At 38.5% G+C, this 17,307-nt stretch overlaps 1 protein-coding gene across 1 annotated transcript in view; it reads left to right on the top strand.

The window, feature by feature from the left end:
- Positions 1–1,724: 1,724 nt before the first annotated feature.
- The window catches only part of notch2 (notch receptor 2), a 43,586-nt gene continuing 28,003 nt past the window's right edge, over positions 1,725–17,307 (top strand). The window contains exons 1-2 of the mRNA XM_080474101.1: positions 1,725–2,116; positions 15,372–15,453. Of these exons, the coding sequence (XP_080330227.1) occupies positions 2,044–2,116; positions 15,372–15,453 (155 nt within the window). The 5' untranslated portion in view covers positions 1,725–2,043. The remainder of the gene's footprint in view (positions 2,117–15,371; positions 15,454–17,307) is intronic.

Raw genomic sequence — 17,307 nt, 5'->3', positions numbered from 1 at the left:
ATTGGCCACAGCAATAAAAGCATTGTCAGTGCGGACCCCTGAGGAGATCAATTTGCTCTCCTCTGGTTCCAGGCCTTTCAGCAGGGTTGAATAGAGGACAAAGGGCCGATTGCAGCAGCAGGAGGCTTTGCAATGTATCACTAATGGGGTGTAAAGACAAACAAATCACTGGGATGAGACAAGGTCTTCTTATTGTGATGAGCCTATCATTTACACCTGGAGCATTGACCCTAATAATGGATGTTGACTATTTCTGTGATCACTAATAGTTTATAAAGGGAAGTATAGGATGACTGCAAGGGTGTTGTGGTTCCCTATTACTTCACTACAGGAAAATAAAATAATTAAAAAATTAATTTTACTTTATAACTATGTCTTTCTCTTGACAATCTATTTCAATTACTCTGAATGATAAAAAAAAAAAGCTTTCAATTTTTTGTGCAACTCATAACCCCATCACCTCTGATATGATGAGGAAATAATCACAACTTTTCTCATTGTTTTCTCATAAGTCTCATTATTAAGTCATTTGTTTGACATTTATAAAATACATAACTTTATCTTCTAAAAAAGAACTCTTCCTTTGGTCTCAAGTTTGTGATTATTCCATGACTGGGGTGGAAGTAAAGAATCACAAAAAACTACAAACATGAGTGTTAAATAAAGTTTTATGCCAAGTAATTGAATTACCTTCTATCATGGAAACGCAATGGAGTATGCCCATAGTTTTAATTAAATTCAACCAATAAAATGTCTGGTTTATACATTAATTTCATTAAAAACAAATTCTGCCTAAGTAAGATTTATGGAATGTATTATTTGATTGAAAACTGCTTCGCATGAAAATCTTTAAATTGAATCCAGAGCCTACTACTGATAATGCAGTTCAAAATGAACCACAGTGAATTTGTTTTAAGAAGAGCTTTTTTTTCCACACTCACCCTGAATTTAGTTGTAAATCTTCAGTGGGCTTCAGTAGTCTCCACGTCTGGCAATAACACACAGAAAATCTGAATGACCTTTGTCTGTCAATGACACCATTCAATTATAGAGATGACTAACTTGAAGCCTGCAAGCATCAAAGTTGACAAACCAGTTAATGGAGGGAAAATTCACCTGTCAGGCTTTTCATAAAGAGCACTAAAGAATAACTTCGCTGGTGTAATGCATTACATTAGAAGATTTAAATGTGGATTTAGAGATGGTTTTTAATCTACTTGGTTTTGTCAGTTCAATGTTCCACCACACACATCTTTGCAAGAAGAGATGTTTCCATCCACATCACCTGAAAGCTGCAGCTTTAATACTGTGGTTATAAATCCTGGGACCCATGCTGGCACTGACAGACTAAAGGGGACCTACAGAGATGGTGAAGGGAGGGTGTGTAAAACAAACGGGGGGCGTGTAAAAACACACCATTGAACGGGTTAATTTTGAGTCATACCAGACTCCGAGAAGTAGAGAAAAAATGAGAAAAAAAAAATTCCTCCGCCGCGACAACACGGTCAACGAAAACTTTAACTTCTACTCCTTTGTGCTCGCGTCCAGGAAACTAAATACAATTCGGTTGATATTCCTTCCCCTCAAAAAAAGTCTAAGAGTCCAATTATTAGCGATGTAGGGATTCTGAAGTTACTTTTTAAAAACCCAATTCCCCCCCCCCCCCTCTCTGTCTGAATATAGTTCCTGTGTGACTTCAGCGGAAGGATACTCGTTCTCGCCTCCTCCCTCGCTGTGACTCTCATGTCTGCGGCGCTGAGAGGAGGGAGACTTTTACAGCGCAGTGTGACCAACACGAGTTATTTTATGACTACACTGGACACTTTTCTCAACATCGCAGCTCGTAACAAATAACTCAAATGTTATAACCTCCTTTTACTGATGGTGTTTATCCCTTAGAAATTTGCGTCCGCATCGAGACTTCTTTTTTTGGGGGGGGGGGGGTGTAGGTGGAGTGAAAAAGGGGGGGTTTGAGAACGAGTCGTCCACCGGAGACAGTTCAACTCTTTTGGCTGGCGACCTTATGTGGATTCTACAGAAAACATGGAGAAGATACCCGGTTTCTCCTCGGGAAAGTCGCTCGTCTTTATCTTCTGCTTCGTCCACCTCTCTCTGGGTAAGTTGAGTCACTTTCGGGAACGTGCGTTTGCGGGTTTTTTTGGGGTCATAACTCATAAGCTGCTGTCACGTCTGGTGAGTTTGACTCTTGCATCTGCGGGACGCGAGGCTGACCTCGCATCTCTTCGCATGAACTTGCGAAAAGTACGAAATCTTTTTAGAAAAGCGAGCAACATGTGACCTTAGACAGAAAGATAACTTAAGCCTGGCGTTTGAAACGTTTTTCTGTGTCTTTCTTGCTCCCATTTAGCAGGTGATAACTTCAGGTCTGGCCTCTCACCCAAAAGCCATGTATGTTTAAGTAACGTCAGATTTACGTTTATCCAGTGATTGTATTCGTGTTTAAAATACACACAGATCTTAAATGCAAGCAAAAGTTTATATTTGTCTCATCCAGAGCGGTAGGTTCTGTATAATGTGGATACTTGTGGCCTACTGCTGGGCTGATCGCACCGCTGCCCAGATGTTGATGAAGGCTGAGTTGGTTAAGGAGCTCAAATAGTAAATCATGTTTAGACTACGAGAGGCTGTGAGTGATGAAGGGCTGGATGCAGTTTGGATCTGGTCAAATATCTACCATTATCACTACTGTTGTGAGGTTAAGTTTGAAGGCCCAGAACTTAAATCGATTTTTTTTTTTTAACGTGATTTTTGGGTGAAGTCTCCATGCAAGTGGACTCTGCAGAAAATAAAGTACCATGAACCCCCCACCAAAACAATAGGGATGACCTAAAGGTGATTTAAAAAAAAAAAAAAGATCAGTAAACTTAAGCACAGGTGTTATGCACAATAAATGCATACACAATTCTAGCAACAACAAAAAGGATGTCATTGAAATCACAATATGTTGTCGCACTTAAAAGGAGACATTTATATCTGGTCTGAAGGACATATAGGCGCTGGTAAGCTGGGTTTGATTTTAAGGGTGAAATAAAAATGCCTGGAAATCACAAGAAAATACTCAATAAGTCTATTAGGGTTGAATTAAGTTTGATTCGTTTTTATAATTGTTTTGGGTTTTTTTTTGCTCGAAAAGATGTGTTTGCTGAGATTTCAAGTTTAATTAAAATACTGATCAGCCACTTAATGTGTTAATCTTGAAACTCATTTGGTCCAGCACAACAGCTCTGCCAGAAATTCGTCCTTTGCAGCATAAAACCTCTTGTTTTAAGTTGAGCCTGTCATTAGGTATTTATCAGCGTTGTAGTTTGTAATGGTGTGGAGCTGATGATATGATATAGATGTAAGTTTCTAGTATTTAGTATCTGATGTTTTCTTTGCTCCATTGCCATATGTGAGGGAAGATTGGATCGATCACATTTTCTAAGTTGTAACTAACAGAGTGGTCTGCGTAAAGAGAAAGGATTGTTTTAGGAGCACTGGTCCTCTGTTAAGCACAATTTTTAGTTCAGAACTCTGTGTATTGCATAAGTTTGCAGAAGTCAATGATTTTGAATAATAATAAAAACAAAAATAATAATTATTATATTTTGTTAATTATTACTCATATTTACAGATACAATATTTTGGGGAATGTCAGCGACCAGACCAAATTAACTGATCATGCAATATTTTTGTTACGGAATAATTTCTTGGTCATTTTTCAAATAAGTAAAAACTTTAAAACAGTAGTGATTCTACCAAGGCTATGTCCTTTTATTTTCTTGTTCCCCGGTGTTTGCATAGAGCTTATCCTTGACAAATGGAATTTATGGTAAAGAAACACATGCTTATGTAAACACCAATGCAATTAGCCTCATGTAACAATATTTTACTAATGTCTGACCAAGATAAGATAACGTGTCAAATTTTCATGAGATCAGTCGGAGTAGCTCTATCTGCTTTCATGTCATTTTAAGTTAGATTTTAATGTCGTCCACAGTAATATTAAGAATTTACAGGGTTTCTCGATATTTGAATCAGTAGCTGTTGTTTTTTGGGGGGAAATATGAGAATGCCTGTAGCTTTTTCAGCTTTTACATAAGGGTGCTAAAGCATTGGAATTGATACTCTCTCACGTGCTTTTATTTCAAGCTTTGCTCGGGGTTGATCTGTTCAGCCCTGCTTTTCTTTCTCACGTTTTCTCATTGACTATAGGTGACTTGTTAACAGTGACGTTACACAAAAGAAGAGGAGACAATGTAAAAGTGCTGCAGGCGGTGCAAGAAGAAGCATAGGAATGTTGTTGGTGTTTGACATTCCTCCCTCCCTCCCGCGCTCTGTCTATGTCGCTCCCTCACTCTCTCACTCACTCAATCACTCACTCACGCACGCACACACGCACGCACACACGCACACACGCACACACGCACGTCGACCTGCCTGCCCACATGCACATATGCACTTCTTCATGCACGCACACTCAATATTCAATTTTGTGCTGTCTTGTCTTCAATCTTGTCTGCTGTTTTTCTTGCAAATAATGTACTTGAATATACTGTAGTTGCTACACTGCACAGCTTTTGATGTGCACAGTACATAAGTATTTATTCTAACCATTCCCATACTTATGCATTGCAAAAGTTGAAATAGTTTTGCATCAGTTTCCTTATAATGAAAGCCTGACCTGTTGGTTATAGGTTTTGATGGAAAGCATTATGCATGGAAAGCTGATTTATGACTGGCTCACTAGAACAGTATTGCAGTAAGCAATACTGTTCTAGTGAGCCAGTCATAAACAGTCTGACCATTCTTGAGGAAGCGTAGGTGCCATTGTTGTGGCACACGACATAGTGTTACCTCTACAGTGTGGGCATGTGGATGGTTGCATATATTTGCCCAGTGCAAACTGCAGACGGCTTACATGGGTGTGCGTATGTAATGGATTGCGGATACAAACAGACAAAGGCTAGCAATTGTGCCACCCATGGTTTACTTGCATCTGACCCAAGTTGGAGTCTGGTGTGAAATGTGATTTTTCTGCACTGTGCTTCACCCTGCATTCAGAAAACAAAAACAATTATTGACCAGCCTACAACATTGCCTTATTAACAGATGATTAGCTCCACCCACAGCACGTTGGCTTTGTTACTAGTAGCTGTGGTATTAATAAATTGACTGAAAAGATCTTCTCTGTCACACCATCCAACTTTTGCTTTTCTCTAGTGTCTCTTGGTTTAAGCACCCCATAGTCTTAGTAACATAAATCTGCCAGTGCTTTAGCACGTTCATGTTTCAGATTATATGCACTTTCAACTTTCTCCACCCCTTGAGTAGTGTAGGTACTGTCAGACCTCACATATAACCATTATTATTGTTGTGTGAAAAAGTAGTAAATTTCAGTTCAATTCAATTCAACTTTATTTATTTGAATACAACAAAGTCATTTCAGGGCAGTCTTACAAAAAAAACCCCAACAAATCCACATGAGGAGGCATAAGTGATTGTGAAAAGGACAAACTCCCATTGTTATAGGAAGAAACCTTTGCAGAACCAGGCTCAGGTGGCGACTCTCTGCTATTCCATTTGGGATCTAAGGAGAGAAAAGAAGGACTGACAAATAAGACAGAGATTCACTCAGTGAAGACGGATCAGGGCAGGAGGCTTCAGACCACAAACTTCAGTTCCATTGTCGGAAGATTCTGCAGAGGAAAGAGAGAGAGCGAGAGCGAGAGCACAGACTGATAGAGAGGCAAATGTCAGTGACAGAGTGACACATGGTGAGAGAGAAAGGAAGGTAGCTCAGTGTAGGTCCTCCAGCTGTCTAAACCGATGGCAGCTTAATTAGAAAATGGTCCAGAGTGACCTTAACCAACCCTAACTGTAAGCTTTATTAAAAAGAAAAGTCTTAACCCTAACCTTAGAAGTTAACTGAAACTGGGAGCTGGTTTCACACGAGAGGAGCCGTTCTTTAAGATATGATGGAGCCTGATGGTTAAGAGCTGTAGAAGTCAGAAGGAGTATTTTAAATTCTATTCTAAATTTAACAGGAAGCCATTGAAGAGAAGCTAATATTCGAGTGATGTGATCTCTCCTATTGGTTCTTGTCAGGACTCTGGCTGCAGCATTTTAAATCAATTGAAGACTTTTTAAGTAGTTATTGGGACACCCTGATAATAGGGAGTTACAATAGTCTACTCTGGAAGTAACAAATGCATGGATTCGTTTTTCAGCGTCACTTTTAGTTAACATGCTCCTGATTTTAGAAATAATTACGCAGGTGAAAAAAAGCAGTCCTGTAGATATGTTTAATGTGGGAGTTGAAAGATAAGTCCTGGTCAAAAATGACTCCCAGATTCCTCACAGTGCATCTGGCTGTCAAAGTAATACCATCTAGTCTTACTATATCTTTAGATAATTTTTCTCTGAGATGTTTTTGGCCAAATATAATAACTTCTGTTTTATCTTAGTTCAGAAATAGAAAATGACGGCTCATCCAAGCCTTTATGTCTTTAAGAAAAACTTCAGTACAGTATCATCTGGTTTCATAGATAAATTGATTTTTTTGTCATCTGCATAGCAATGGAAGTTGATGGTGTGTCTCCTGATGATATTCCCTAAATGAAGCATGTATAATGTGGAAAAGTATAGGTCCTAAGGCAGAACCTTGTGGAACTCCATGTTTAACTTTAGTCTGAGGTGCGGAGTCATCATTGACATCATTAACTGTCTGATAAATATGATCGAAACCAGTTTAGTGTTGTACCTTTAAGCCCGATGATATGTTCTTGTCTCTGTATTAGGATATTATGATCAAAAGTATGAAATGCTGCACTGAGCTCTAACAGGAAAATCATACTTAACTTTGACCAGAGCTGTCTCTGTGCTATGATGGACTCTAAAACCTGACTGAAAAGACTCAAATAGGTTGTTAGTACAAACATTCTTACATCGCTGACTTGCACCAACTTTTTGTAAGATTTTAGAAATAAAGGGAAGGTTGGTTTTGGCCTTTAACTTACTGAAACACCTGGATCAAAGGTGTTTTTTTTTTGTTTTTTTTTAAGAAGAGGTTTAACAGCAACCTTAAAGGCTTGTGGTACATAACCTGTAATCAAATCAAATCAAACTTTATTTGTATTGCACTTTTCATACAATTGTTGTAGCACGAAGTGCTTCACAATTGTATTAAGTAATTATTATTAAAGATAGGTTGATCGGATCTAGTATTGATGCACTAATCAGGGGGAAAATGTCTTTTCACAATTTTGTGGATTTAACAGGACACGTTGTTGGTTAACTTTAGATGAAGCCACAACTGAGGATATCTCGGAGAGCTCTATAGGATGGAGACTGGATAACTGTAATTCAGGTTTTGTTGACAAATCTGCAGATGTGGTTGACAGGTCTGTGACAGCATTAAATAATCTGGAGAACAGTATGAGTCACTGGGCGAATCTGTCTGACCGCAATCCAGATGCACGAGTATTAGTATATTCATATGTTCACTCTGTACATGTATGTAGTCATGTCAGCGTAGAATAACTACATCCTAAATCTAAAAACCGATTGTGATGATGATGATAGTAGAATTAAAGCTGCATAATAGACCAAGTTAAATATTGATGGGTCTGTCATCACTTTGCTGCATACAGCTAATACAACATCAGTCCGAACTTGACCAGTTTGTTCCTGCTGATTTTAATCCTACCAAGCAGGCAAAATAAAAATGATGTGAGATCCATTGCTGCTGTGAAGGTCGTGAGGATTACAAAGTGTTGTGTCTTGCACTGTTCAATAGGTTAGCAAATTAACAGGGAATTACTGGTGCCTGCATTCCTTGGCCAATGCAGTCCCGTAATCCTGGAGACAGGCAGGCAGGGCGCATGGAGTAATGAGCAAAGTAGGGCACATTAGGTAGGAAAACTACATGGAAATGCTTAAAATTAGATTCTCTTGAATAAGGTTCAAGTTCTTAAATAATCTATTTCTGAAATAGAAATCGGTTAACAAGCAACTTGATCGTCTCATTTTGTTATTTGGATGTCAATCAATTGAACTATATTTAGGGGTCTTAACAGTTATTTCTTAACAGTTGGAAATACATTTGGACTGGTCGGGCAACATCTGGTTAAAATTAATATTCAATAGCCATTGATGAATCTAATCCATTACAAATTCTTGACATGATTTGAACAAACAGTAGACCGATAGCAATTATTAATAGTCTCCTGACCCTCAAAGTGATTTACTTTATCTGTATTAAAACATCTTGATGAACCTTCGTAAAAAGAAACAGAACATCATTGGAGCAATATATAATATACTACAATTTTTTTAATAGTTTCCCAGATCTCAAGAGTTAAGGAGTTGATGGGCAGGTCCATCTTTGTACGCACACAGAAAACAAAAACAGCCAGTCAGTTAGACTCTACCATTAAATATCTAACTTGAGCAGTTTTACACTCATTCATCGTATCAGTTTTATAATTTAGCAGTTTATTGTAATTGAAAAGATTATGGTAGACTGAGGTTGGACTTTTAAAATCATGACTGAATCATGTTTGATGCCTCTTAATTTTGTATTTATCTATAATTGGCCTCTGTAAGCCCCAAACACCCTTCAAGTTTTATGGTCTGGTAATTCACTTGGATTTTCCAGATATATACTTATTATCAAAAATAACTTCTTTTGCTCATATTTTCATATTCTCTTGTTGTAATTAATACATATTTACTATGTTACTGGAACCTTTGCAGTAAATACAATCCTTTTAAGACAACATTAATCGCATTTACCCTGTGTTGAGATCTCAGTACCATAAAACACTGCTCAGTTGATAACGGCAAAGTGAATATCTACAATTAACAATCAACTCAGCACAGCATACATACAATAGGTTTGTAGTATTTAGGGGAAAAAAAGTATATGTGTAGGCCCCCGGCTAGCGCAGTTGGTAGAGCATGAGACTCACAATCTCAGGGTAGTGCGTTCGTGTCCCACGCCGGGCGCCACCTTCCCGTAGGCTCACCACCTGCAGGAAGGTTCTTAAATGGTGCGATGTGATCTGGGTGACGGTGCTCAGACTATCACCCCCACGACCCGGAAACGGATAAGCGGAAGAAAATGAATGAATGAAAAAAGTATATGTGTATATTAAAATTTCTGTATATCAGACCATAATGGAAAACGTGAACCGACCAAAACATAATGCAATAAAGGTTAAACACATTATTTTTTGTCACAATCAAGTTTGAACCACAACAGAGATGAAAGTAGCCAGATAAGGATGACTTGTGAACTTTCTCAGTCAGTGAGCTTATCAGGAGGGACAATGACAGCCCACAAGAAAAAGAGAAGCAATGAATAGAACCGAAATACTTAAATATTTTTCTAGTTTTATAATTTGTAACTAGTCACCGGGGGAAATTTTTGCAACATAGCTGCAAACAAAAAAGAATATAGAATAAATAGAAGTAAAGTCAAGACGAGACCTCGTCTCTCAGTGTTGGCCAGTACATTAAATTTGTGGTCTTGGTCTTGAAGAAATGACAAAGAAATTAAGTTGATTTCTCTGTTGTTACACAATACAAGTTAGATCAGGCATGCTTTGAGCAAAGATTACAGAGAAGTATGAAATACATTGTGGTAAACCACTGTATGTTTGTTTGATTGATTGATTGATAGATTGGTTGCCTGTGAATTGATAGTCTTGTTATCACTACATTCACGGCTGAGCCTTAAATTAATATATCCTCTTACACGAATAAATCGAGCAGCAAAATGCAACATTTAGAAAAACTGAGCACATCAGTAAACACATTTTCTAGTAAAATTAGCTCGATATTGATATATTAATGTTTCTACACTTGAAATTTATGGGTGTAGGTAAGTTAATTAAACGTATTAATTTCACAGGCAGGTTAAGAGACATTTTGGGTCAAGGTTTGGATGAGAGGAATATATTAACTCAGGGATAATGCTTTGATATGTGAAATATATTCAGATGTGGAAATGCTTTTGTTTGGCACCCAAATTATTGTTTTTCTTTCTATTAAAATGACATTTTGAAAGAGAAAGACAATCTGAATGTGAAGGTTTGAGGGAAAGTCCCTGAATATTACTTGTCTGCACTGATATCCTTGTTTCTGTCTGTCTCTTTTCACCCTCTTCATGCACACACACACACACACACACACACACACACACACACACACACACACACACACACACACACACACACACACACACACACACACACACACACACACACACACACGCACACACACTAAACAAGCCAACAAGCCAGCGGTGTATCCTGCTCTCCTGCTGTACCAAAACAGCTCAGCCCTGCTCTGTACACTCAGCTGAGACTCTCCCAACTTTTCAAAGCAATTCCAACACAAAACAAGTGCGTTGTCTATAGGAACCTTTCTGCACCAAGAGATTTATATCTTAACCACATTTTCATCAATTTAAAATCCTTTAAAACTTTTGGGGGTTGTCAGTGGTTCCTTCTTTGAATCGGCTCTTCAATGGGTTTTTAGAAGGCTGTAGGCTGTGTTTGACAACAGGTGTACGAGGAGTACTAATTTTATATAAATATAATAAATAGAAATAATTCCACATTCCAGATAATGTTGCATTTAAATATACTTTCACATACTGATAAAAAAAAATTGGGAGATTTGAGACATCAGTATTTCTTTTGGTATTGACCTTAGTCTTTTAGTGAGATACCACCCTTAAACTGAAGCTGATTTTGGAGGCTAAATCCTAAAAACTCATGCTTGGTTTGTCTACTTCGTACGTCCAGTGTCTGTGTGGGCCAGTAAAGCTTCCCTCAGGGTAATAGTGTTTAGTTTGAGCTTCGTCTCCCTCCTTCCATGCTGAGCTAAGGGTATTTTATTGCAAGTTACCATGACAACTGTTTGGCCCGCTGGATATAGAGGCTTGTACAGCAATTCCAGGAAATGGGGTTACTTCCTCACTCAGTGCGAACAACTTCCTGCCCTTCGTTGTATGGATTTGTGCCAGGATTCAGGGACATCCATTCGTGTGCAGTCTTTGTTTGCAGTTTCGTAATTACTTCCCCATATCAATCCACAGCTATTAGCTCAAACCCTGTCCTCCTTTCTCTCATCCCCCCTAACTCCTGTTCATTCTACCTATTTAAAGGTCTTTCTGTTCTTCTCATGACACGCTGGAGTTCTCTTGGGACATGTTGCGGTCTCTGCAATAAAGCAGCGGCTTCATAAAGTGTTAAGGGACATGAGCCCAAACAACCTTCTCGTTTTTTTTCTGTCTAGACCAACAACAACTAAGCATTTTACTTTCACTCTTTTTTTTTTTTTAGATTTTTATGACACTTAAGGCTTTGCATTTTCTGCTTTTATGTGTTTTCGCCGGAAACTACACAAATTTAAAAGAGCAACTTGGTTTATACCCGTTTGACCTTTGTGACCATGCATTCAGTAGTTGTTTTCTAAAAAAGAAATATTTCCTCAATGCCACTGCCTTGGTAATTGCATGTTGCCATACAAAGTGATTAAGTTAATGGATAGCCAAACAGACAAGGCGCTCATTATGCAAAAAAAAGAGCTTTAAAGCTAGAATAAACAAAATTGCAGGATTAGTCGTTAGTAAACTAGTTCTGCGAGACAGTCATACGCCAAAGCAGTGCCTTCAGCCAAAATGGAAACACCTCGCATGCTCAGGTTGTTAAGGCGAGTGTGTTAACATGAGCTACTATAAGAGTTAAGTGGAAAATTCAAACTGGGACTGATGAAAAATGACAGTATTTTAGTTTTCACAGTTCATGTTTATATTATTTGTAATTTTTTTCTAATTAGATTATTGAGTTGTTTTATGGAAAATCACATATAAATGGCCATTCAAAGCTTCTCTCATTGTTTGCCCCAAATTCACATTACAGCGTAACAGCTATCCCAAATGTAATATTTAGCCTAAGTTAAGGCTCTTCCACAGATCTATGAACTTTCAAAGACCGATCTCAATAGTGTGAAGGCAGCCTGACATTGGATGAAATGTCTGATACAATAAAGCTGCCTAATCTCTGAAGAATGTGGCAGGCTCTCTCAGATGATAGCTTGGGTTAACATACCAAGGTGCAGGGCAATGCAGCTTGAATGACTCAAAACAGTATAAATACACACTAACACAGGCACCTACAGCATTGCTCTTTTTAAGTATTGTTTTGTTATTTTCACCTCTAATATTTAAAAGAAACACAGAGACTGCAACCTTTCCCAGGTTTCTCCATTGCAAAAATGTATTTGCTCATTCAGTTCATATTTGTGAAGTGTTTGTTTTAAACCTTTGGAGATGCAGTGTTGAAGCCAAATGTAATGTGAATTAATTGAATCATGACATTATTTTGCATTTTTGTATTTGTGGGCCTTCGTGGACCATCGCAAAACATGTGGCAATTAATAAAGACTTTACAGTGTTAGCCCATTTAGATAATGAGTGTCCCTTTGATCTGATCTAACAAGCGAAAATAATTATGGTCTTTAAAAATGCAGGTTGGAAAACGTGAAATCATATGCTTTACAGCACTGTATGGAGAACCTTGTAAAAATTTTCCAAAGGTCATAAACAGATGGATGCTACTATTGCCTCGTATCTTAGTTGGTAAAGAACCAAGAACTTTTTTTAATCTCGATATCGAGAAGTGTTTGGTAGTCCAGCAAATTTCACTATAGTCCTAGGTGGCCTAAAGACATTGGCAGCATTTTTTTAAAAGCTTGTCTTTTCACAGACTGTATAATGGTCCAATCTGCAGGCACAACTTCCACCAGCAGAGATGAAACAACATTCCCAGTCTCACCAGACCTCAGAATTGTCCTCCTTTTGATTTCTTCTCCTCAAATTCTTCTATGTTCACGTTCTCACACACACACGTTGAAACACACAGCTGGAAGATAGGGTGATGTTGAGTGAGAAAAAAACAACACAGTTTTAATCAGGACAGGTGTAAAAAACAATCATCACTCGGCCAGGTAACTTCTGTGTTTCTTCTCAGCTCACACCATCTGGCTGTAGTTTCATTGTTGACTTTGTCGATCCAGCCTTATCAAGGCTTTCATTCCTGGGAAGTGTTTCTGTCCGTGGCTCATTGATAGTAAAGTGTGAGAACAGCTCGGCAGGGAGGATGTACTGTTGAAGTGACCAGTCTGAATCACAGTTCACAACTCAAGTCAGCTAAACACGTACGAACCTTTTGTTTGTTTTTAGAGAAAATGATCCCAACTTTTAGTATGAGAATTGGTGAATTGCACTCGATAGGCCTGTGTGTGTTGAAATCACACAGTAGAAGGCAGGCTGTCCCATATCTGCTAAAATCATTTTCTGACATTGTGACAGTGTACGTGGGAAGCTCGTCAAACCAGTTGAGGGTTTAGAGCAGCTCTTTTTTTCATTCTTTCTGCTTTATGCATTGGGCTCCACTGCTCTCCATTTCTCCAGCCTCTCAGCTTTACTGTTTAGCTGATTTGGCAGTTGTGTGCTAGAATACTGGCATCCTGTCAAGCTATGCATAGTTCTGCTCAGATTTATTACCTTTAATAGTTGTTTTTTTCTTGACTTTAATAAAAATGTTACAAAGTACAGCTTTGTATTAATGTGAGCTTGATTCAAAACCAAGGTGAAAGTTCCCCATATCTCTCAGGTCTAACCTCATATGTGGAGACGTGTGTTATGTTATGACAAATGCATGATGTCCAGGCATAGGCTTACTGTGTCTACTCAGTACCAAAATAATCGCAAAAAAGCACAGTATTTTCAGTAGGGTTTTCTTTGTACTGCAGCAGTAGTCTGATATCATCTAACACTTCATTACAAATGTCTGTGCAATTGTGCAGATAGTGGACTCTGTGTGTGTGTGTGTGTGTGTGTGTGTGTGTGTGTGTGTGTGTGTGTGTGTGTGTGTGTGTGTGTGTGTGTGTGTGTGTGTGTGTGTGTGTGTGTGTGTGTGTGTGTGTGTGTGTGTGTGTGTGCGTGCGCCTGCTGGGGTTATGAATTTCACAGTGGTTTATGTATGGTATCCCCGTGCCTAATGGACTATGTCTGTCAGCCTGGGTCTAAAGCATTCGTCTGGCTTCACTCTCTGACCAAGTGAGCTCAGTGACGCTGAAAGTAGAGTAACATAAAAATAGACCATGTGTGTTCAACATGAACTGTGTAAAATCTTCAAGAGTAGGGTTCTCTATAGTTACCGCCTTTGTAATGACTCTTCAACTGGAGTGACACAGTGATTAATCTAGGTGCAGGAAGCAACACCACTGCTGAACACACTTCCTGTAATGCAATGACTGTTTTGTACAAACTTTGTTGGTATTTCTTTGAAATCAGCTGACCTACCCTCATTCTATACCCAAGCTCTATTCTGTTTAGGGGAGGCTGCATCTATAAATCTCTTGTCACGTGAGGCTATGAGATAAAAAGTTTGGAATTATATATCCAACCAGTCTTAATGGTGTGTATTAACTTTCCTTAATTAATCAGCCATTCAATATAAGCTTTGTTTCACCAGCGTATCACATTTATAGATAAAGACTGAGAACACACACATCTGTTTGGCTTGTTGGACTGGCATAGTGTGCGTGAAGACCTCTTGAGCCATGTATCTATGTCGGCTTGAAGCCACACAATGGCGGATGTGTCTGGCTGCGAGTGCCTCACTAGTGCCTCACTAGTGGGGAGATAGTTGGACTTTGTTGTCCCCTTCAAGGCTAATTTTTGTCTCCATGCCCATCCAGCTAGCCTCTTGTCTGCTGCCTGATTTCAGGCCAGTTTTGTATGGCTGGATAGATAGGTAGCAGCCGCTCAGCTTCATTGCTCCCTAAAAATGGAGGGAAAAAGAACAACGTCTGTATTATATAGACGGTGCATTTGCCTTTGTATATGTAGGAAGAGGGGGGTTCAGCACTGATAAAACACCTCAGCCAAAGCACAGAATTTAGTGAGGAGCATTTAAAGCATTTCAAATATGTAAACAGACTACTTTTCATATACCTTAAAAAAAAAAAAAATGTGGTCGTTTTTGTGAGGCTTGGCACAGCACTGGCAAAACAAGGTCTCAAAGAAAATCCTATATCAGACCCCTTGGTGGGTTAAACTGATGAGCATTTGGAAATGTTTTTTCTTGATAGACAAAACTTTGCATTGTTGTAAATTGTTGATTGAAACATTTGTTCACTTTTTTATTGTCTTACATGTCAACAGTATATATAAAAGAACATTTTGATGTCTTCATGGATAATTGAATAGCAATTTTTAAAACACAAATGGTTAAATATTGCTATTACATATTTCTTCATGTTGTCTGACTGTCATCTCTGGTTTCTTGCAGCTCTACAATGTATGGATGAGAAGGCGCCTTGTGTAAACAATGCCACATGCCTGACTTTCAACAATGGCACAGAATACTGCAAGTAAGACACACTGAATGGGTTCTTGGCTTTCCAGTTTATACTATGTTCTGTACACACTCGTACAAAACTGCTATGAAAATGTAAATGCTGCAACAGAAAGATCTCATGAGGGAATCCTGCATGTGAAAGAAAAGACAGAAGGAAGATTAAAACCGATTTTTTATTTTTTTTATTTTAAATCAACCCCCAGCTCTTCATGGAACCATGAGGTTTTGCTCAGGCACGAAGGAAGGAATAAAAGACTGCTCTGTTTTACAAAGTGCATCAGTACTGGGAACAATACCAATACACACACTTTCACTTCCAACATTTCATTTTGAGGAGATTTTATGATTTCTTACTTATTCTCTTGTTGCTATAGAATAGCAATGGCCTGTGAAGTTGCCAACATATTTTACTACCCAATGATTGTAACTGCTGTAAATGATTACCAAAAAAAAATCAATTTCTACCTTGGCCGACTGACTCAGAATGACAAGCAGTTAGTGATTGTTCATCCACATACGAGTATAAACGTTTTTTTTGGGCCCATCCAAGTTTCTGTTGATTAAGAACTTGAAAAAACTCATGGGAACGTCTCTTTGCTATTCTGGGGGGGAAAAATAGCCTTTGGGTGTAGAAAGTGTAATGGCCACTTTGATATAAGGCTTCCACTTTCTGACAGCTTAGCCTCGTTTGTAATTAACACTTAGCCATCATTTTAATTGTGCTACCACTCCTTTGCCAAATTCCCAACAAATAAAACACCATCACTGGTTCATGAACCTGATCGTATTTCATAAGATGCGATGAGAATTCTACCGTGTGTCTGTTCCCAGACTATGTGGAATTTTAGTACTCTAGTACGTATTTAAAAAGGGACGAAGGAAGCTACATTCCTTAATCGATGTTTGACATTTCTCAGTCTAACAGGCAACTTGCTGCAGGTGCAAAGATGCTCATTCTAAAGTATGTTACTGAGTTCAACAGACTCTTTGAAATGTTGAGAAACATGAGCGGTATTCCTAATAGCGCTGTGCAGCGTTACAGGTTTCATGATTCAATTCGATTACAATGACTTTGTCTTCGAATTGATTCATCATGAGCCGAGCTCACTCTGTGCCGCCACACACGCCAGCTCACTCTTAATGAGTGTATCAGTGATACTTTAATCATATTTAGCATGTAGCATCGCTGGTGTGTGAGCCCCGAAACCCTTTGGCACGTAGCATGTAGCACGGCTGGGATTTACGTGCTGAGCAGTTAAACTAATGAGCGACATCGGGCGAACTCTGCTGTTTCAAATGCCACTGGTAATTACGTTGCTGACGTTGTATGAACAGAGTAAATTGAGACAACAGAAAACTTACATGTCAAGAGGAGAAGGTTACAAAAAAGTTACATTTGGAGATGACGTTTAACCACTTGAAAAAACAAAACACAGGAGTACAAATGTATTAAGAAGTGGTGCCATTTTAGTGATCGCCAACCCCCCCATATTGTGTAAATTTTCGTACCCTCCAGAAAGTAAAATGAAAAATTTGATAATTGTACATGAACTTTCCTATGTTTAGTATGATAACAAGTGGTTTGTATTTCATTTTTAATTCAGAAAACTGCTGTAGCTCCCTTTGTTAACCTGCAAAACACTGTAGCTTCATGAAAAGTGCACTGAGGATTGCACCTTAGAATTTTTGGTTAGCCGTTTATCTTAGGTAAATTTCTTGTGTGATTTCTTGAAATTCACTCGGACAGGTGAAAAAGAACCTTAAAGTTTCCTTTTGACGATGAAAGATTTACACTTTGATACTTTGACACATTAGTGCAGCAACAATGGAACAGGAGGCTTTTTACAAAGTAAATTATTTTAAGTCC

The sequence above is a fragment of the Lipophrys pholis genome (assembly GCF_963383615.2).
Source record: "Lipophrys pholis genome assembly, chromosome: 10".
NCBI classification, from domain to species: Eukaryota; Metazoa; Chordata; class Actinopteri; order Blenniiformes; family Blenniidae; genus Lipophrys; species Lipophrys pholis.
Note: the sequence above shows the minus strand (reverse complement) of the source record. Positions and strands in the feature narration are given on the sequence as shown.